This window comes from Neolamprologus brichardi, chromosome 9 (genome assembly GCF_056152115.1).
Source record: "Neolamprologus brichardi isolate AB-2024 chromosome 9, ASM5615211v1, whole genome shotgun sequence".
Taxonomy (NCBI): domain Eukaryota; kingdom Metazoa; phylum Chordata; class Actinopteri; order Cichliformes; family Cichlidae; genus Neolamprologus; species Neolamprologus brichardi.
The window spans coordinates 9,215,150-9,237,464 of NC_142112.1; the positions used below are offsets into that span (position 1 = coordinate 9,215,150).

Sequence of the window (22,315 nt, forward strand, 5' to 3'; positions counted from 1 at the left end):
TAGGTTGTGAGAGCGTCCATGTTAAATGTATAAGTTCACCCTCACGCCTGTCTTTCTAAATGGAGGCACAGTAACTGTGTATGTATATGTAAGTGTGTAAAAACTGCAAACAGTAAGATTAACAGCAACAGTATTTTGTCAGTATCCGCTACTGAAGAAATTCATCTCACAGCGTGACGTCTAAAAAGGCATTGCGTGAAAATCTCAGTTTTCAATGATACAAAATCCCGTTTGTGTGGACGAAAGACCCAAATGCACAGAAAAAGCTGCGTTTTCAAAAATACCTGTGTGTGTGTGGATGTAGACTTAGACTTGGGTTTAAGAACCTTTGCCCATGAATGCGCAAATCATCTGTCATAGTCATTGTTTTAGGTGAAGTGCCCCTTACTTAACTATTATCTTAACTATTATCTGGGAGCAGGCTCCATTTGTTCAATGGAGCCTGCTCCCAGCACCCCAAGAAAAGCATGGTCAATAAACAGTGGTTCTAATTGTCTAATTAAGTTCTCGATTGTGAATTTTCCAATACTGTCCAAACAAAAGTTACAACCTTTCTGTTTTTGTTTTTTTGTTTGTTTGTTTGTTTGTTTTAGTTTGTGTGGAACATATGTGAGCTGCTTCTCAAAACATTATGTATAAATGAGCAAAAGATTGGCACTTTAATGTTCTGCTTGTTCGGAATAACTTTTTTTTAGTAAAAGTTAATGTTGTTTGTGATGGTGGCATTTTTTTACTTTTATGATTACACATGTCTGGAAAATGAGGTTATATTCTTGTTATGTGCAATAACATCAATGTTATTGTATACGTAGATTAGCATAAAGAAACAAAATAAATCTTCTGTGTGTGTGTGTGTGTGTGAGAGAGATCTCTGAATCTGACGTAATCCTCTGGATATTGAATGATCTGACTCTTGATTATCTGTGTCTTACAGGGTTGGGTGGTGCTGGGAATGTGGAGTTGTAAGGGGTGCACAGAAACGGTATCAAGTCGTTCCAAGCTTTTGCATCACTACAGATTAAAACATCCACATTTTGGACGTCGTTCTCACTTTCCATGTACATACCTGCATTGTCCATGCACCTTTAAAACGTGGAATGCCCTTATTGTCCATCAAAATAAAATCCACAGCACGGGGGTCACTACTAAAAAAAAGGCGATTTTCAGTTGCCACCTTTGCGAATGCAATGATTTAGCATCAGAGCGTGATTATTTTGCTCACATATATGCGCATCTTAAAAGAAATGAGACACTTACTTGTATGTTTCTAGGCTGCAACTTTAAAACAAACATTTACTGTACATTTAAATCACACAAAAACCGTAAACACAGACATTATACACCAGTTGATTTTAAACAAGGTATAGTTAGAACAGGAACCGCACCTACAAATGAATTTGAGGAAAATAGTCAGGAGTTTGTAGAGCAGTTGGATACTGTCATTCCTTCACATGGTCAGTGTGATAGTGAGGACTTGCAAAAAGTCATAGAGCAAAGATTTGCAACTACTCTGCTAAAGCTGGAGCATTTGGTCCATGTGCCAAGCACAGCTATTGATGTATTTTTAGAGGAACTCTATCATTTGATACGGTCGGCACCTGTACCATTATCCTGTGATATTGTGACGAATATCTTTAATCAAAGAAACCTCCCCATTGATAAAGATCTCATTACAGAAACTATTAACGCAGTTTTTTCAGGTAATCCTGTACTAAGGTCCATACAAAAGGGTGGTCCGCTAAGCACAGCATATCTGCGTAAGCAGTATTACAAGGAAAATTTCTGTGTTTTAGAACCAGTTGAATATATACTTGATGCTGAAAAGAAACACAGTTTCCAATATGTCCCATTACTGAAATTGTTACAGCAGCTGTTGAGTAGAACAGATGTTGTTGATGAAGTTGTGAAATGCCATAAAAAACAGGTGGGAACAGACTCTACTGGGTCATATCATTACAGGTCTTCAAGTGATGGTTCCCTATTTAAGGAAAACTTTTTCCTTTCTGGAGAAAATCTAAGGATTTCCCTACGTTTTTATGTGGATGACTTTGAAGTCTGTAACCCCCTTGGTACCTCACGGAAGAAACACAAGCTTTGTGCCATTTATTGGGTTTTGACTAACTTGCCTTCAGGATCTCATTCCTCCTTATCGTCCATCTACTTGTCAGTGTTGTGCAAAACCACTGACGTTAAAACCTATGGTTATGACAAAATCTTGGAACCTCTTCTACAGGATCTGAAAACTCTTGAAGAACATGGCGTTTATGTTCCACTATTAGGAAAGTCAGTTAAAGGTACAATTGTAAGTGTAATCGCAGATAACCTTGGAGCACACAGTGTTGCAGGATTTATGCAAAGCTTTTCTGTAGAATACTATTGCAGATTTTGCACAGGGAAGAGCAGTGATATTCAGCTGTATTCTGTAGCGTCTGGTGCTTTCACGCTAAGAAGCAAAGAGCTTCACCAGGTCCATGTCAAACAAGCCCAAGATACAGGTACAGGCTGTTGTGGAGTGAAAAGAGAATGTGTCTTCACCAAAAATCTGTCCCACTTTCATGTCATATTTGGTTATCCGCCTGATCTTGCTCACGATGTTTTTGAGGGTATAATCCCAGTAGAGTTGGCTCATTGCTTGACAGTTCTTATATCAAAGAAGTTTTTCACTTTAGCCGACTTAAACAATGCGATTCTGAAGTTCCCCTACAAATGGGAAGATAAGACAAACAGACCTCATGTAGTGTCACAAACTTTCTCTAGCACCAAAACAGTTGGAGGAAATGCGCATGAGAACTGGAGCTTGCTCCGGTTCTTGCCTTTTTTAGTTGGATCACTTGTGCCTGAAGATGAGCCTGCATGGCTTGTTCTCATGACTCTGAAGGATATCACAGAACTTGTCGTGTCCCCTGTGCATAGTGATGACTCTCTGGCTTTTTTGGAAAGCAAAATTATAGAGCACAGACAGCGATACCAGGCATTGTTTCCTGATGTTAAGCTACTACCAAAACACCATTATTTGGAGCATTATCCACAGATGATTAGGTTTTTTGGTCCAGTTGTTTGGCAGTGGACAATGCGTTTTGAGGCCAAACACAGCTTTTTCAAGCAGGTCATCAGACACACAAGCTGCTTTAAGAATGTGCCTCTCTCCTTAGCCTCAAAGCATCAGATGATGATAGCTTACCATCTAAGCTCCCCATCTCTTGGCAAGTCTGAACTAGAGGTCTCGGCTGTATCAACTTTTCCAGTGGATTTGCTTAAAGAGGAGATGGCTAGAGTCATTAGGCAAACATTCCCTGACATTCTAGAGATAAACCTTGCACAGTGTGTGACAATAAAGGGCATAACCTATAGGAAGGGAATGGTACTGGCCCACAGGGCAGCTGGTGGGTTGCCAGAATTCTGTGAAATAAACCACATCTGCATTGTAAACCAGAGCATATTCTACATTATCAGAGAGCTTGGTGGCTGGTACAGGGAGCACTACAGAGCTTTTGAGCTCAACCCAGTGTCTGCAAGAATATTCACTCTTGTTTCACTCCGTGAACTCCTTGACACTTATCCACTGGTTGACTACAAGATCGGATCAGTCCGCATGGTGACTTTAAAAAGGCATATAGAAATAAAAGGTGTGCAAATATTTGTAATAAGTTCAGTCACATGTATTTCACTAGATACGTTCTATCTATTTTTTTTATTTTTTTTTCTGTATATCTGACCTTTTATAACTGACTGATATGTATGGGTAACTGTATGAAGACTAAACTGAAATTATTCTTTCTGGGTGTCTGATGTGTTGTTGTTTTTTTTTGTCTACAGAATAGCTGCTTGAAATGGGGACCCCTGTGATCCTAAAGATCATCTTAACTGATGGAACCTGTCAAAGGCTCACTCTCTCCAATGGACCACCTGAATCAATTGAGGATCTCATTGTTGAAGTCAAGAGACAGTGTGGTCTTCAGGGCAATTTCAGACTTCAGTTTATGGATTCCTTGTTTGGGAATGAGTTCCTTAATCTTACCTCAGTTTCAGAAGTGGCAGACAGAGGGACTCTTAAAGTTATTGACATGTCAAGACCCACCACTATGCAGCATGAGGATTATATCATTCTTGAACCTGTCCAGGACTCCGAAGCCCTCAGCTGTTCCTCTGTTAACGATTCTTCGTACCTGTCTGGTGGATCTGTGGACACGGATGTGTTGTCATCAAGTGAGTCAACAAGCTCACGATCTTCTTGGCCTGCTGTCTTTTATGTGCCCAAGTTTTCGTATGATGCTGAATTACAACTTCAGCAGGCAAAAATTGCGTACAATCAGAATGGAACTGCACTTATTCCAGATCCCAAGTTGAAGTCAGCCATCCTTGACGGTTTGGTGCAGGAAATTGTGAAGTATAAAGTGTATGTCAGTGATAAAGAAATGGATCAAGTAGCTCAGAGTCTGATCAAGAAGCATCCCTGTCTAACTGAGACAGGCTCCAACACTGGATTTGGAGGATGGAAGACCAGTTTAAAATATAAACTCTCAAACTATCGCACCCAGCTACGAAAACTGGGCTGCCCAGAGGTGACTGTAAACTCTCTAAAGAACAAACCTGTTGGAAGATGCAGTGCAGCCTTTGGTGTCAAAAAAGCAAAGAGGGCAGAAGTTAACTTTTGCCCAACATACCCACCAGAAGAAACTGAGGAGAGCCTGGAGGCAATGCGGAAAACTTTACTCTTGGACATAAAGAAGAAGAACAACAGAGAGTTGGTGAAATTCAAGATGGAAAAGACTTTTGCCTACAGAAGACATGAAGTTGTTCGTGATGCACCAATGGTAGAGGCTTTCATGGCAAGATGGCCTGCTCTATTTGATGTCCATGAGGTAAAGTTTGACTCATACCGGGGGTTCTTGAAAGAGGTGTTAAGCTAAAATACTTTAGGCACATTTAACCGCCCATTTCTTCAGCATTGGTGATTGTGGCCTTCTTCCTGGTGTTAAACATTTGAAGCTCACTCTTTTGTGCTGATGTTTTCAGATCAATGCTGAGTTTAAAAGAATTACCACAATCCCCCTTCAATCAAAGTTCCTGTCTCAGATGGATCTCCACTTAGACAACCTGGTGAAGTTGTTCAAAAGAAGAGGAGGACAGCTTGGACAAAGACTGAAAAAAATTGTGGCACAAATGGATAATGTAAGTGATAAAGCCTTAACACAACTATGACCCCTTTTGGACAAAACTTTTAATTGGTTAAAAATTGTAAATGTTTTTCCAATGATAAATGCTCTCATTTTGTACTACTTTTACATCTGCTTGTTTTTGTTTTAATCTTTACTTTGTCAACTTTATTAGTATGTGTGCCTTTACTTTGAAAGCATTCATGTAAATTACAGTACTAAAACCTAAAATCAATGAGAAGGGCTGACTGAAGATACTAATCACACAAATTTCATTTCAGTGTGAAGATGTTGATCCTCGACGTGAGTGTGTCATTAAGGGAGTGTGTATCTACATGGGTGAAGATCCTGACAACCTTATCCGGGAGTATGTGGTAAGTACTTGGGGGTATTTTATTTTTTTTGGGGGGGGTGACTTTCACCAGTACATCATATTGCTCACTTGCCATGGATTGAGTAACATGACTTCTTTTATTTTATTTATGTATTTTTTTACAGGACATGGATGAAGACGCCATCAATGAGGCCATTGAAGACACCACTGTTGGAATTTATCTTCTTAAAGAACAAGCTTCAGCAGATGAACAAGAAGACATTGGAGTTGTCCTTGAAGGCATCAGGGTGGTGAAGAATTTGGATAATGTAGCATTTGCTGTGGTAATGCTATTTGGACTCATGTATGCACTAAACCTTGCCTACCCTGCTGACCTCCGCTACACCTTTGAGGTTTTCCAGAAGGTTTTCATGGAACTGGATGGAGCTAAACTCTCCAACAAAGTTCTTGCTCTCAAAAAGACATAAAAACTTGGATGGCCACTAACTTTCTGCTTCTCAACTCAGATAAAACTGAGGTCATTGTACTCGGCGCTGAAAAGCTTAGAAATATGGTATCTAACCAGATTCTTACTCTGGATGGCATTACCTTGGCCTCCAGTAACACTGTGAGGAACCTTGGAGTCATTTTTGACCAGGATATGTCCTTCAACGCACATATTAAACAAATATGTAAGACTGCGTTCTTCCATTTGCGCAACATCTCTAAAATTAGAAATATCCTGTCTCAGAGTGACGCTGAAAAACTAGTTCATGCATTTATTACTTCCAGGCTGGACTACTGCAATTTATTATTATCAGGATGTCCAAAAAACTCACTGAAAAGCCTTCAGTTAATCCAAAATGCTGCAGCAAGAGTACTGACAGGGACTAGAAAGAGAGAGCATATTTCTCCTGTTTTGGCTTCCCTTCATTGGCTTCCTGTTAAATCCAGAATTGAATTCAAAATCCTGCTCCTCACATACAAGGTCTTAAATAATCAGGCCCCATCTTATCTTAATGACCTTGTAGTACCATATCACCCTATTAGAGCACTTCGCTCTCGCTCTGCAGGCCTACTTGTTGTTCCTAGAGTATTTAAAAGTAGAATGGGAGGGAGAGCCTTCAGTTTTCAGGCCCCTCTTCTGTGGAACCAGCTTCCAGTTTGGATTCGGGAGACAGACACTATCTCTACTTTTAAGATTAGGCTTAAAACTTTCCTTTTTGCTAAAGCATATAGTTAGGGCTGGACCAGGTGACCCTGAATCCTCCCTTAGTTATGCTGCAATAGATGTAGGCTGCCGGGGGATTCCCATGATGCATTGAGTTTTTCCTTTCCAGTCACCTTTCTCACTCACTATGTATTAACAGACCTCTCTGTATTGAATCGTATCTGTTATTAATCTCTGTCTCTCTTCCACAGCATGTCTTTATCCTGTCTTCCTTCTCTCACCCCAACCGGTCGCAGCAGATGGCCGCCCCTCCCTGAGCCTGGTTCTGCCGGAGGTTTCTTCCTGTTAAAAGGGAGTTTTTCCTTCCCACTGTCGCCAAAGTGCTTGCTCATAGGGGGTCATATGATTGTTGGGCTTTTCTCTGTATCTATGAAGCGCCTTGAGGCGACATTTGTTGTGATTTGGCGCTATATAAATAAAATTGAATTGAATTGAATTGAAAAACCGTCTGTTTCATTGAAGAGTCAAAGACTGCACTTCAGCAATTCTTTACTGAACACAAAACGAAAAACTGCAATGTTATACTGCTGATACTGTTTGTTTGGGTTTTTTTTTTTTTTTGTTGTTGTTGTAGTTGTTTTTTCTCATGTGACTGCACTTCAAGGTGACACTTTTTTTTTTCTCTTTTCTTCCTCTTGGTGGTATTGTATTGCGAGAAATGTTTACAGAGGTTTTTTAGCAATGTGCTCTGGGTCAACCTTTACATCCTGCTTATACGTTCAAAAGGAAGATTCCTTTAGGTGTTTGGTATTATGTGACAGTGTCATTTAAGCTTCAATTTAGTAAAAAAAAATTCTGTACAGCTAAATACAAAATGTGATATGTATGAAGATATATCTTATCATTAATAGCAGCTTGCTGCCTCTTTGAGTTTTGGAAGACCAATTTAAGCAATTGTTAAGAAATTGTTCTACATATGTACAGACTTGATCATTCAAAGCAGCTTGCTGGTTTCTGTCTCTTAAACTCCAGGTAACAGGAGTTGTAAAAATGTTAAATGCAAAAAAAGTTATATTTGTGTAAGCCTGTTTGTTCATGGATGCTTTTTGATTCTTTTTCTAAGTAGGCTTAATTTAGTTTCAAACGTTTAATTGTGAAATTAAATACAAATATGTGTAAGATGACAGGATCATTAATAAGCACTTATTTGTAGCTTTCTTGTATTGCTGCTAAGGTCAGTTTTCAGGGGAAATATTTACAAATGTTTTAAATCTTTCTTTCAGTTATATCTGCAGGCAATCTCTAAAACTGTGTAACAAGTTTATATGCTTGCTGTTTTCACTGCTGTTAAAATAAAGGTGAACTTTTCAGCACTTTTTTTTGTGTGCCTTTTTTGTCAATAACATTTAGTTTATATTTACATTATTATATTGTACATAGGGAAGAAACCAAGGACTGAAGTTGACGTAAAATAATTAAGTAGGATTTAAAGCCATAATTTGTGTTGCAGGAACATAATTATAATGCCTTTATGTTACACAATTTCATTAAGTACCACTGACAATCAAAAATACGTTGGTGTTAAACTTTGAAATATATCAACATTACGTAATACATTGATATTTTGGTAACAGATAAACAGTATGTACATCGAACATGATTTTTTAAAGTAATCTGATGTGAATGAAATACTTTGGCTTTACAAGTAATTATTACTTGTTGGAAAGTGGAAAATTAAGTCAGTCATACTTATTCATATTATGTGGGACCGATGTACACAATAAAATCAAGTAAATTGAAAGAACTTTTTTTTTCAGTGCAGTGTGTAATGTTAGGCTGAATCAGGCGATGCATTTTTCCGCAAGCCTTGACTTGTAGAGCTCGCTTAGTGGAATACCCCTCTAAACTGTTAAAAGGATTTCGAGATTATCTCACAACCACACTACGAAAAAATACAAACATGTTGTTTATTATTGTTCGCTTCATGCTAGCACACACACATAGCTCAACAGCGTAAACTACTGACTGTGTAACAGGGACACTTATTGAAATAAGTATACTCACAATACGCACGTGCATTACCGGCGGATACGACAACCGGTAGAAACGGACAGTAGAAAGTTTTAGTAGAAAGTTCAAACGCATGGAGCTAGAACTGCCACCGTCAACTTCCCGGGCAAGAATACAATGCATTATGGGAAATGTTGCCCCCCACGGAAAACCGCCAAAACGTTACACCGTACTAATTTGAAATAACATTACGTATTTGTCACATTCGAAAACTTCTAAAATTACAATTACTTGGATTCGAATTTATTTATAACAAACATTCACTGTGCACAAAGTACGACTATATTTCCAGTAAAAAATAAAAAAGAATGTTTATCGAAATTAAATTTAAACAAAACAAAAACACGTTAGACTTACCAAATTTAGGGCAGTTGATGAAAAAAAAATAAGGTGGTGGTCGTGGTGGGTTGAAGTTGCGGACTCTTAATCCACACGGGCTGGCCAAATCTTCCCCGCATCAAGGTAAATTCAAGATGGCTGACTCAGCTTTCCCGAGGGAGCGACAAGACTCCACCCACCAGAACGTCACTAATATATGCTTCTTAAACTTTTTGAGCGTTCCAAACAAATTAGCTAAAAAATATTGAGCCCTATTCAATTAAAGTTGCATAAAAGCCAACAGAGCTCAATACTTTATAGTTTGCTCAACTACAAAACAACATTTGAGTGTTATGAGCTTATTAGTTATGAGCTAGAACAACTGTTAGGGATTACAGTGTAGCTACTGTATACCGCCCCCCTAAACCTAACCCTGTCTTCCTCAGTGACTTTGCTAATCTACTAACCCATCTTTCATCTCTCTCCCCAAATGTGATCTTGGTGGGAAATTTCAACATTCATATGGATAATAATGACCGTCTGCTCACCAGAGATTTTTCCTCTTGTCTCGAAGGCTCTGAATTTAAACAATTTATCGACTTTGCCATTCACTCTAAAGGATACACCCTGGACTTGGTCTGCTGTTCTGGTCTTACTCCCTCGAATCTTTCTGCTGCTGAAATCCCCATAACTGAGCACTTCCTCCTTTCATTTAACCTCACTCTCTGCTGCTCTTCTACCAAGCCAACCCGTCTCATCACATTCCGCAACATCAACAACATTGATATGGACATTCTCACTACCAGTTTGGACAATGTTCAGATTCCGGACTCCTATTCTACTCCTGATGATTTCTTGTTGTATTATAATAATTGTCTACGCATTGTCCTTGATTCTCTGGCTCCTGTAAAAACCCACTCTGTTTCCTTTGCTCACTCTGCTGCCTAGTTTACCTCTGACCTCCGAGCATTGAAGGCCAAAGCTCGGCAGCTAGAGCGTAAATATTAGAAATCTTGTCTAGTCTTGTTACCTCCTGTATTGACTACTGCAATTCTCTTTTGCATGGTCTCCCCCAAAAATCCCTCCATAAGCTTCAACTGGTTCAGAGCTCTGCTGCTCGCATTATCACCAGAACCCCCTCCTACCAGCACATCACCCCTGTTCTTCAGGAACTTCACTGGCTCTCTGTGAAATTCCAGATAATATTCAAACTTCTTCTGCTCACCTTCAAGGCCCTTCATAACCTCGCTCCTCCTTACCTTTCTTACCTGTTAAGCAGTACCTGTTCTGCCCGTTCACTTCGATCTTCTTCTTCTATCCAGCTTGCTGTACCTTCTTTCCGCCTCACCACCATGGGAAGCAGAGCTTTCAGCTGCTCTGCTCCCAGACTGTGGAGCTCTCTACCCCCAAATATAAGAAACATTGGTTCTCTCCCCCAGATTAAATCCCAACTCAAAACCCATCTGTTCAAATCTGCATATTCACTGTGAATCCACTGTTAGTTAATTTTATCCTGTGCTTTTTGTTTTATTGTTCTTATTTTGACATTGTTTTATTATGTTTTGATCCTATTGTAAAGTGTCCTTGGGTGACTTGAAAGGCGCTCATAAATAAAATTTATTATTATTATTATTAATATCAGTACAATCCAAAGATTGCCACAACCTCCATATTATATTCTTCACGGTCATTACAAATTAAATACTTGGGATAGTTCTCTTGTCCAGCCCCACATTTTATAACACTGTTCAGTATTTCCCATAAACTTTTAATATTATTTCTATTTATATCTAATTGCTTCTTATAGTATTCCTTTTTTACTATATTTAAGTATATTAATTAACTTATTTTTATATCTTTTGTATCTGATTTCAGCATCTTCAGTTCTCTTTCTTAAGAAATCTCTGTATAGAGCATTTTTCTTTATAGATGCATTTTGCAGACCTTTTCTTATCCATGGACAGCTCATATATTTATGTTTCCTACTATATTGCTTTATTGGACAGTTGGTATTATACAATAATGTAAATATTCTAAGGAATTCATTATACGCACTATGAACGTCTTGTTTCTGATATATTTCACCCTAGTTCTGTTTCATTAAATCTTTTTTCAATGCATTCATTCTTTCTTCTGTTCTTGCTTGTCTGTACTCTTTTTTACTGTCCACTTTATTGATCTTGTAATTCCTATCATAGATGGTAAAAATTGGAAGATGGTCACTTATGTCTTTAATCAGGAGTCCACTTACAATCTTATTTTTAATGTCATTTGTAAAAATGTTGTCTATGAGAGTTGCACAATGTGATGTGATCCTGGTAGTCTAGTAATTTTTCTGCATTTTGGATTTGAAGGAGCTTTACCTCCACAAGTTCAAGGATACTTTTCTGCTGCAACCTGATAGTGGAAATTTCCTCCATTAAGAAGTAAAGAGACCTTTTAATGTCCCCGACTTCCTCAGCTGACGGAGTCCTCTTCAGCCCCATTGTATCTGGCTCCACTGGTAGCAGGTTCAGTCAGCTGTTTCCTCGGTCAGCTGTTAGCTTTCTCAGCTGTTAGCCTGGTAGCTTGTTGGCTAGCCTGCAATTACCTCTTTAACTTTGATAATCTAGTCCAATATCCTGTATCAGAGTCATACAGTTATAACAGTCGTGATTGTGTTTTTGAATGGATGTCCAAGGTGTAGTTTATACACTGGAGTAAGTATCTTGTTTGCACTAAAGAGGTTTGATATTAATGTCATAGACGGCTGTAATACAGACACCCAAAATGCAAACGGAGACGGGAAACTCAAAAACACTGAAAGGCAAATAATGCAAAACTTTACTAGGACATATATAAACTAAACATATGAAGAGGCACACGGGGGAAACGCACAGCCATGAGGGAGAATGCAACACTATACTTAGGGAGACAGCGGCAAACACAAAGTACAATGACGAGGGAACAGAAGACACATAAGGAACACAAGACTGACACATGAGTTTGACAGAGAAGTGGAGGAAAGGTAGATTAGAGGGAGCGAGGGAACGAGAGGAGACATGAGAAACATAACAGGCAGGGGGGAAGAGAGTGAAACATGAGGAGGGAAGCAAGACACAATAACTCACAACATATATAAACACAGACACACACACAGACACAGAGGCCAAAGACACAAGAGGGAATCTGATAATCAAGACGCTAAACAGGGAATATAAGAAACTCAAAACAGAATAACTAAGACTACAAATGAACCAGAGTATGAACTATGATACAAAGTAACACTAAAACATGTGGTGGCAGATTTCTTTTCTCATGTATTAATCACATATTTAATCATATCACATTAGTTATAGTAATATCACTTTCTCACTTTACTATAGTAAGAGCACTCCTGCCACTCCTTTACATGCATGTGGAAAGTTAACACAGTGAGGCCGTTGTAATGGGAGACGTTAAACAGATAGTGAGGCTCCTTCTGCTTATCAGGGATGTAAATCCTTAGGTGATGGCTAAGCAGAAAACAAGGTCATAATTCTCTCTGTGAGGGAGGAGGTATAGCCCCCCCCCCCCCCCCCCCCCCCCCCATGAGAGGGGCCAACATGTAAGAGTTTGAGGAATGTTCTTTCTCTGTGTGTCTGTATATAAGATGTGAGGGTGGTGGCCACAATTCAGAGATGGTCCTGGTGTTTCACTGGGTTGCTCTCTCCACATTGTGTTTATTAAACCCACTTCAAATCAAGCTCACTGGGTGTGTTGCAGGTTATTGTTAACATTTCCATAACAAACACAAGAAGTCAAAAATACTGAGTCAAAAGGAACCAGAGCTGTGACAATTAAAAGATTCTGAGCTCAAGCACATTTTATTTCAAAACATTAAATAATTAAATTCTCTTCATTGCAGTAATTGGGATAAAAACATGGGTACAATATGACACCTAGTGATGACCTATGCTAATAATGAGAAAGCTCGTGCCAGCTTTCCATAGTGAGTGACAGCACAGGCATCTGTGTTTTTCATCGCATGAGAGATTAGTGACAGGCTAAAGTGTGAAACGTGTTTTTAATAGAAGACTTCAAACAGCAACAGAAACTCTGTTATTCTGGGTGTTTCTAACCTTGAAATCATGCTGTAAGTGTAACTCAAGCCATTGTGATTATCTGTTCTATTTCATCTGTCTCCAAACTTTGAATGAATGCATGTTTCAGGCAGGCAGAGGTGGAGCACTCGCAGGCTTTCAGTATTAATTGCTGTTTCCTAAAAACAATCAAGTGTTTGAGTGAAATCCCTTTTCTCATTAAATGTCCAGGACTTGAATTTATAGTACTGAGGATTTTTCAGACAGTTTTTCTCAAAAAGGTGTGTTATGGTGCGTTCACACCGAACGCGATAGTGCTGCACAACAGGCAGCACTATTAGTTCTCTCAGTCTCAGAGCAGCATTTCTAATTTTGATTGAAACTGTCAGAGAAAACGGCAGCCTCGAGCAGCCAGGATATTAGTTTATAGAAGCTGTTAAAATTATATGTCTAACGTTAACATGTTGGTGACACAATAATTTCATCCTAATGGTACTGACATATTCATAGGGTTAATTTTTGAGGCAAAATATCATGAGGTAGTCATGATTTTGCAAATATTCCACCTTGTAGTGCAGTTTGCACAAATTGTTTTAAAAATGCACTCAGCCTACAAACATTACTGATGAGTCAAGATCTGCACAAACTGACAGAAACACTGAAGCAGCTACACATTTTATTCTTATTGTCATGTATGTCCTATTTATCAGGTGACAGAAGAACCAACAAAGCTCAGAGAGTAATGGTGATACAAGATCACAGATGAAATTGGATGATGACTTGGTGGTTCATGTAGGCAAGTATATTTCTCCCTTTTGTTAATCTTTTTTTTTGTCTTTAGCAAAGACAAAAAGGGGGAGAAAAGAAACGGGGCAGGGTTCGGTGGTGGAATCATCCATCCCCAAAACCAAATCTACGCCCTTGGATTACAGAATACATGCCCCAAAATGTATTCTGTAACGTAATCCGTTACGTTACTCAATGAGAGTAACATATTCTGAATACTTTGGATTACTTAATATATTATCATGCTTTTTACAACTACATGAATGTACTATTGCTGTGATTTATTACTGTTACTGTAGGCTACTCACCATACCAACAGTGTACAGTCGAGTCTTAACTGCTGGCTAAGGGTAAATGTAAATTCAGTAAAATCATAATTCACGTCGGCAGTAATGACACCCGGTTACGCCAATCGGAGGTCACTAAAATCAATATTGAATCGGTGTGCAACTTTGCCAAAACAATGTCGGACTCTGTAGTTTTCTCTGGTCCCCTCCCCAATCAGACCAGGAGTGACATGTTTAGCCGCATGTTCTCCTTAAATTGCTGGCTGTCTGAGTGGTGTCCCAGAAATGATGTGGGCTTCATAGATAATTGGCAAACCTTCTGGAGGAAACCTGGTCTTGTTAGGAGAGACGGCATCCATCCCACTTTGGATGGAGCAGCTCTCATTTCTAGAAATATGGACAAATTTATTAAACCCCTCAAAACATGACTATCCAGAGTTGGGACCAGGAAGCAGAGTTGCAGTCTTACACGCCTCTCTGCAGCTTCTCTCCTCCTGCTACCCCCCCAAAAACCCATCTCCATAGAGACTGTGTCAGCTTCCAAAAAGACAAAAAACAAACTAAAAACCAGCAACAAACAACTTAAACATTTACAAAGAAAGAACAATACAGTATCCACATCTGAACCAAAGAGTAAAACAGTGAAATGTGGATTATTAAATATTAGGTCTCTCTCCTCCAAGTCTCTGTTAGTACATGACTTAATAATTGATCAACAAATTGATTTACTCTGCAGTAGACTCATCCTGCTGCAAACCTGGTTGCAGCAGGATGATTATGTTAGTTTAAATGAATCAACACCCCCGAGTCATTCTAACTACCAGAAATCTCGAAGCACAGGTCGAGGGGGCGGTGTGGCAGCAATTTTTCACACCAGTCTATTAATTAATGAAAGACCAAGACAGACTTTTAATTCATTTGAAAGCCTGATGCTTAACATTGTCCACCCCAGCTGTGAAACTCAGAAACCAGTCTTACTTGTTATCATCTACCGTCCACCTGGGCCTTACACAGAGTTTCTGTCTGATTTCTCAGACTTTATATCTAATTTAGTTCTGAGCTCAGATAAAATAATTATTGTGGGTGATTTTAACATCCATGTTGATGCTAAAAATGACAGCCTCAACATGGCATTTAATCTGTTGTTAGACTCAATTGGTTTCTCTCAAAATGTAAAAGAACCCACCCACCACTTTAATCACACTCTAGATCTTGTTTTAACATATGGCATAGAAACTGAACATTTAACAGTGTTTCCTGAAAACCCTCTCCTGTCTGATCATTTCTTGATAACATTTAAATTTACAATAATTGATTACGCAGCAGTGGAGAGTGGCCTTTATCAAAGTAGATGTCTTTCTGAAAGCGCTCTAACTAAGTTTAAGAATATAATCCAGCCACTGTTATCATCGTCAATGCCCTGTACCAACACAGAGCAGAGCAGCTATCTGAACGCTACCCCAACAGAGGTCGATCATCTTGTTAATAAGTTCACCTCCTCACTACGTACGACTCTGGATACTGTAGCTCCAGTGAAAACTAAGGTCTCTAATCAGAAGTACCTGACCCCGTGGTATAATTCTCAAACACGTACCCTAAAGCAGATGACTCGTAATCTGGAGAGGAAATGGCGTGTCACAAATTTAGAGGATCATCATTTAGCCTGGAGAAATAGTTTGTTGCTTTATAAGAAAGCCCTCCGCAAAGCCAGAACAGCTTACTACTCATCACTGATTGAAGAAAATAAGAACAACCCCAGGTTTCTCTTCAGCACTGTAGCCAGGCTGACAAAAAGTCAGAGCTCTTTTGAGCCAACCATCCCTTTAACGTTAACTAGTAATGACTTCATGAACTTCTTCACAAATAAAATTTTTATCATTAGAGAAAAAATTACCAATAATCATCCCACAGATGTAATATTATCTACAGCTACTCTTAGTTCCATTGATGTTAAGTTAGACTCTTTTTCTCCAATCGATCTTTCTGAGTTAACTTCAATAATTACTTCCTCCAAACCATCAACGTGTCTTTTAGACCCCATTCCTACAAAACTGCTCAAAGAAGTCCTGCCATTGATTAATTCTTCGATCTTATATATGATCAACCTATCTCTAATAATCGGCTATGTACCACAGGCCTTCAAGGTGGCTGCAGTTAAACCTTTACTCAAAAAGCCATCTCTAGACCCAGCAGTCTTAGCTAATTATAGGCCAATCTCCAACCTTCCTTTCATATCAAAAATCCTTGAAAGAGTAGTTGTCAAACAGCTAACAGATCATCTGCAGAGGAATGGTTTATTTGAAGAGTTTCAGTCAGGTTTCAGAGTTCATCACAGCACAGAAACAGCTTTAGTGAAGGTTACAAATGATCTTCTTATGGCCTCTGACAGTGGGCTCATCTCTGTGCTTGTCCTTCTTGACCTTAGTGCAGCATTCGATACTGTTGACCATAATATCCTATTAGAGCGATTAGAACATGCTGTAGGTATTACAGGTATTGCACTGCAGTGGTTTGTATCATATCTATCTAATAGACTCCAATTTGTGCATGTAAATGGAGAGTCTTCTTCACACACTGAGGTTAATTATGGAGTTCCACAGGGTTCAGTGCTAGGACCAATTCTGTTTACATTATACATGCTTCCCCTAGGCAGCATCATTAGAAGACATAGCATACATTTTCACTGCTATGCAGATGACACCCAGCTCTATCTGTCCATGAAGCCAGATAACACACACCAATTAGTTAAACTGCAGGAATGTCTTAAAGACATAAAGACATGGATGGCCACTAACTTTCTGCTTCTTAATTCAGATAAAACTGAGGTCATTGTACTCGGCACTGAAAAGCTTAGAAATATGGTATCTAACCAGATTCTTACTCTGGGTGGCATTACCTTGGCCTCCAGTAACACTGTGAGGAACCTTGGAGTCATTTTTGACCAGGATATGTCCTTCAACGCACATATTAAACAAATATGTAAGACTGCGTTCTTCCATTTGCGCAACATCTCCAAAGTTAGAAATATCCTGTCTCAGAGTGACGCTGAAAAACTAGTTCATGCATTTATTACTTCCAGGCTGGTCTACTGCAATTCATTATTATCAGGATGTCCAAAAAACTCACTGAAAAGCCTTCAGCTAATCCAAAATGCTGCAGCAAGAGTACTGACAGGGACTAGAAAGAGAGAGCATATTTCTCCTGTTTTGGCTTCCCTTCATTGGCTTCCTGTTAAATCCAGAATTGAATTCAAAATCCTGCTCCTCACATACAAGGTCTTAAATAATCAGGCCCCATCTTATCTTAATGACCTTGTAGTACCATATCACCCTATTAGAGCACTTCGCTCTCGCTCTGCAGTCCTACTTGTTGTTCCTAGAGTATTTAAAAGTACAATGGGAGGCAGAGCCTTCAGTTTTCAGGCCCCTCTTCTGTGGAACCAGCTTCCAGTTTGGATTCGGGAGACAGACACTATCTCTACTTTTAAGATTAGGCTTAAAACTTTCCTTTTTGCTAAAGCATATAGTTAGGGCTGGACCAGGTGACCCTGAATCCTCCCTTAGTTATGGTGCAATAGATGTAGGCTGCCGGGGGATTCCCATGATGCATTGAGTTTTTCCTTTCCAGTCACCTTTCTCGCTCACTATGTATTAACAGACCTCTCTGCATTGAATCATATCTGTAATTAATCTCTGTCTCTCTTCCACAGCATGTCTTTATCCTGTCTTCCTTCTCTCACCCCAACCGGTCGCAGCAGATGGCCGCCCCTCCCTGAGCCTGGTTCTGCCGGAGGTTTCTTCCTGTTAAAAGGGAGTTTTTCCTTCCCACTGTCGCCAAAGTGCTTGCTCATAGGGGGTCATATGATTGTTGGGTTTTTCTCTGTATCTATGAAGCGCCTTGAGGCGACTTTTGTTGTGATTTGGCGCTATATAAATAAAATTGAATTGAATTGAATTGAATCCCTAATTTAAATATAAGACTTGTATTTAATATTTTAATGAAAAACGGCTGCCTGATGTTTCGAACCCTGAACTGTAACCATCTCCAGCTGCTGCTTGTTCGTGTGTCCCTGTGCCTTCAGTTTGTATTCAATAAGCGGCTCTATAGAGTTGAGTTAGGCTGACTGACTTTGTTATAATATCCCATTTCTTTATCTTGATAAACTCTTCGGTTGCTTTTGCTTTGGCCCATTATCCAATCATGTTCGCTTTCACTCATCAGAATTCACACGACGTCTATCAGCAGTAACACAGATACCTGAAAGCCCTGAATTAAAGTTGAAGATCTGCACTTCAATCATATATTCAGTGTTTGTCAGTTGATTTTAAATCAAAGTCAACTGTCACTGACAAACAAACTGTGCATCTAATTGTATATCAACATGCACCTGCAGCAGAGCATGTTTAATGCATTGATTATTAGACACAGTGTGTGTTTTCTGTCTCATACAGGCTCAGTTAGGCCTTACTGAGGCGGAGCTGAAGGAGCTCATCAGTGAGAGAGAGAGAAAAGTGGAGGAGGTGCACAGCTCGCTGCGAGAGATAAAGGTGAGTGATGTGGTGTCAACACGACTGCAGGATCGTATGTGTTTATTCTCTCACACGTGCACTTTGTTTGTTTGTTTTGTTAAGATAGCATGCTACATTGTTCCAGGAGCCAATCAGAGAGCATTTATCTTTAGCTGACACTTAAAAACTGTTTGTATTCATGTGGCCGAGCTGCTCATGTTTAATGAAATCAGAAAAGAAAATGACAGAATAGATACACTTTCGTTTGTCACATTTTGCATTTATGTTTGTCTCTGAATTCTTCTTTTCTACTTTTCCGCTGGTTGCTGTTCGTGCTTTAATCAGGATACTGCAGAGAGAGAGACGGATGGAGCCGTTTGTGCTTTTTCCAAGCTGATCTCCAGCGTGGAGCACTGCCAAGCTGAAGTCTTGGAGGTGACCAACTACAGAGACAATCATACTATTTTTGTCTCAAAGCAGACGAGACATTTGTCGGCATATTTGTGAACACACGCTTTCTGTGGCACCCAGGTGATAGAGATGACTCTTCGAGCGGCAGAGCGCAGAGCTCAGAGCGTGCTGAGAGAGCTGGAAGAAGAAATAGCTGAGCTCAAACGCAGGAGCTCAGCACTGAGTCAGCTGGCTCTGTCTGAGGACTACATCTTCTTTCTCAAGGTATGAAGAAATAATGAAATGAGGCACCAGATAAAATAATACAGACGTTTGCAGTGCTCCACTAGTTACTCTCAGAAAGTAGCTATAAGTCCAGTTAAGGAATATACTGACGAGGTGAGAACTGAGATGCAGAGATGTGAAACCCTGGATCAGGATTACTCATCTTGCTAGAGGCACTCGCTGCTGGGAGACATGAACATGTCTTCTCCACTCTCCACTCTACTCCTGATGCTTTTATGTTATTGTTTGCATAAAACTACCAAATGATTGTCAGAGAATTGTGAGAGCCACGGTTACTAATGGTACTAAAAGCTGGGGCGCCCCAGTCACGCTCACAGCACAGTTCGGTATAAGCAGCGTTTGTTAGGGTGCAGACACGTGACCAGGGAGGAGAGGGTTGTAGAGGTGCTCGTGGTGGCAACAGCAACGAGTGAATGAAGCTGATGAGCGTCGCCCATTCAGTTGCTAGAGGTTGCTGTTAGTCAGTGGTCGACCAGTCATTAGAAAAGAAGCATCCCCAACCAGCTGGCAAAAAGTTTGTGATTCATTTGGTCAGCAGCGTATTGTAGCACTGTAGTTCACTGGAATCGACAGATTCTCTGAGCTGAAGTGAAACAAGAACAAGAGAAGATTTAAACGAAATGTTGTGTCTTTTGAAACACATCGGCTGAGGCACGACTTTTCTGGTTTGTGCCACACCTTATACTCCTGCTCAGCCAGTAGGTAGTCAGTAGCAATCTGCTAGCAACCAAAGCATTTACTGGGAGGTTTTTGGTGCAAACTCCAGGAACCACTGCCAACTACCTTTCCAGCACAAACTACTGATGTTTCCAGATGTAATCTGCAGTGAGGGGAGGGAGTGCATGGACGAGAGTCTGGAAAAGAGCAGATATGTTCTGGAGAGACGAGAGAATGAAGGTTCGAGTTCAATGAGAGGGAGACAGGTGAACATGTACATGGATGAGTTTGAAGGACGGTGCATGAGAGAGGTGCAGAAGAGAGAGCAGCAGGGCGGACCTTTTCCTAAACCGCCGATGAAAATGAAATCGGTGATTACTGGAATTTGTTATTTGGCTACTTAGAGCATATAGTATTAACATGATATGTAACATAGACTGTATGTCTTTATGACATTCCTATCCCCCTGTAGACGTTCCCTTCCCTGTCTGCACCTCCGCCGGCTAAGAACTGGTCCGGAGTCTCTGTGTCATCTCAGCTGACGTCAGGTGTGATTCTCAGGTCCCTCAATCAGATGATGGAGCAGTTTCACAAAGAGCTGCGAGTACTGCCAGAAATCTGTAAGTCTTCATTCCCACCTCAAGTTAAACTGGGCAGTAAAGTCATGTTGAAGATTCAAAAGAGCAAATAGTGTCTGTAAACCTTTGCAACTCAATGGAACGTCTGTACAACAGCAACGTAGCCAAAAAAAGACCATCCACCAAGTTCAAACTCTGCATGATCATGTTTTCATTAACAAACATCAAATATTAACTGAACATTACAAAAATGTGTCTCTCCATACTGGTAAGGTCAGCAATCGTCATCAATCCAGTCGTTATCTAGACCCAACCTGAGTAAGTGTTTTAATGACAGCTTCTTTACATGCTAATATTCTTCTTCTAATAAATGACTTGAAGAAAATGTCAACAAGTTAATTTATCTTTGCAGAGGTTAGGAGGGTTCAAGAATATGCAGGTATGGACTTAAATCCTTTTAGCGTTTACTTTTGTTTGAGCCCCGAGCTAAACTGGCAGGTTTTTAGAAACTTTCAAAGACATTTTGGCATTTACAGTTTACCGGACATCATTCATCTTTAACCCGAACTCAAGTCAAGTCAGCTGTTACAGGATGGAGGAACTAACCGTTGCTCTCTCACTGTATCTGTCAGTCGACATCACTTTGGATCCCACCACAGCCCACCCACGTCTCACCGTCTCAGCTGATGGGAAGAGGGTTTACTGTGGAGATCGCCATCAGCTGGTACCAGACAACCCGAAACGCTTTGACCGGGTAGTGTGTGTGCTGGCCAACCAGGGCTTCAACTCAGGGCGCCATTACTGGGAGGTAAGCAATATGGAAACAAGCTGTTTTAGTTTAAACTCTCAGTCTCTACAAACAAAGCAGTCCATCTGATGGGGACGTGGAGACATGAGCAAGGGGAGCTTTATGACATCTTGAGTTTAGTGAGAAGATTTTATGTTTCTTTTTGCTAAATTACTGATTAATTCGTGTTTTTAATTTCTTTCTTTAACATATGGGGGATCTCCCATCATAACTGGAAAAACGATGGCATCCACATTAAAGATCAAAGCGCACTGCAAATTCGGTGTCCAATGTCTAAATTAATCATTACCACAATGTCCTCTTTCAGGTGGAGGTAGGGGGGAAGACTGATTGGGACCTCGGCGTGGCCAGTCAGTCCATCAACCATAAGGGTAAAATCACCGTGAGCCCCGCCCATGGATACTGGTTTCTCAGCCTTCGGGATCACTCCGAGTTTGCCTTCAGAACAGAACCATCGACCAACTTGACGGTTCCCATCAGACCGTCCCAGGTGGGAATCTATGTCGACTATGACAAGGGACTGTTGTCCTTCTACAACGTAGATGCCAAAGTGCTAATGTTTACATTCACAGATAGTTTTTCTGACACCATCCATCCGTTCTTCAGCCCCTGTACAAATAAATCGGGACGCAATGAGGCTCCACTAATCATCTGTCCTGTTGCGATGACAGAATGATAAACTATATCAAGTGCTTTAAGGTTCTGCTTCAAGACTTGGATACAGAAACATCTGCAACTAGTAACTGATCATTTTATTCTTTGCAGCACAATAAAGAAGAATATGGCCTTTGGTTAGCATATGCTAAAGCTGCCATTGTGATTAATGTTGGCAGAAAATGTGAAATTCTTTCTGGAAAATCCGTCAAACTAAAGATGAGCGAGGCCATCTGACCTGCTATCATCCTC

The 22,315-nt window shown here is 40.0% G+C and overlaps 2 protein-coding genes across 2 annotated transcripts; both read left to right on the forward strand.

Annotated features, from left to right (window-relative positions):
* Positions 1–4,331: 4,331 nt before the first annotated feature.
* Positions 4,332–5,957, forward strand: LOC148101180 (uncharacterized). Its single transcript, XM_087845804.1, has 4 exons — positions 4,332–4,862; positions 5,017–5,172; positions 5,438–5,530; positions 5,655–5,957. The coding sequence occupies exons 1-4, from the start codon at positions 4,416–4,418 to the stop codon at positions 5,955–5,957; spliced, it is 999 nt and encodes a 332-aa protein (XP_087701930.1). The 5' UTR covers positions 4,332–4,415.
* Positions 5,958–9,183: 3,226 nt separating this feature from the next.
* Positions 9,184–22,085, forward strand: LOC148101181 (E3 ubiquitin-protein ligase TRIM39-like). Its single transcript, XM_087845471.1, has 9 exons — positions 9,184–9,234; positions 18,614–18,709; positions 19,016–19,105; positions 19,202–19,345; positions 20,496–20,643; positions 20,875–20,919; positions 21,014–21,040; positions 21,234–21,409; positions 21,717–22,085. The coding sequence occupies exons 1-9, from the start codon at positions 9,184–9,186 to the stop codon at positions 22,083–22,085; spliced, it is 1,146 nt and encodes a 381-aa protein (XP_087701597.1).
* The last annotated feature ends 230 nt before the right edge of the window (positions 22,086–22,315 follow it).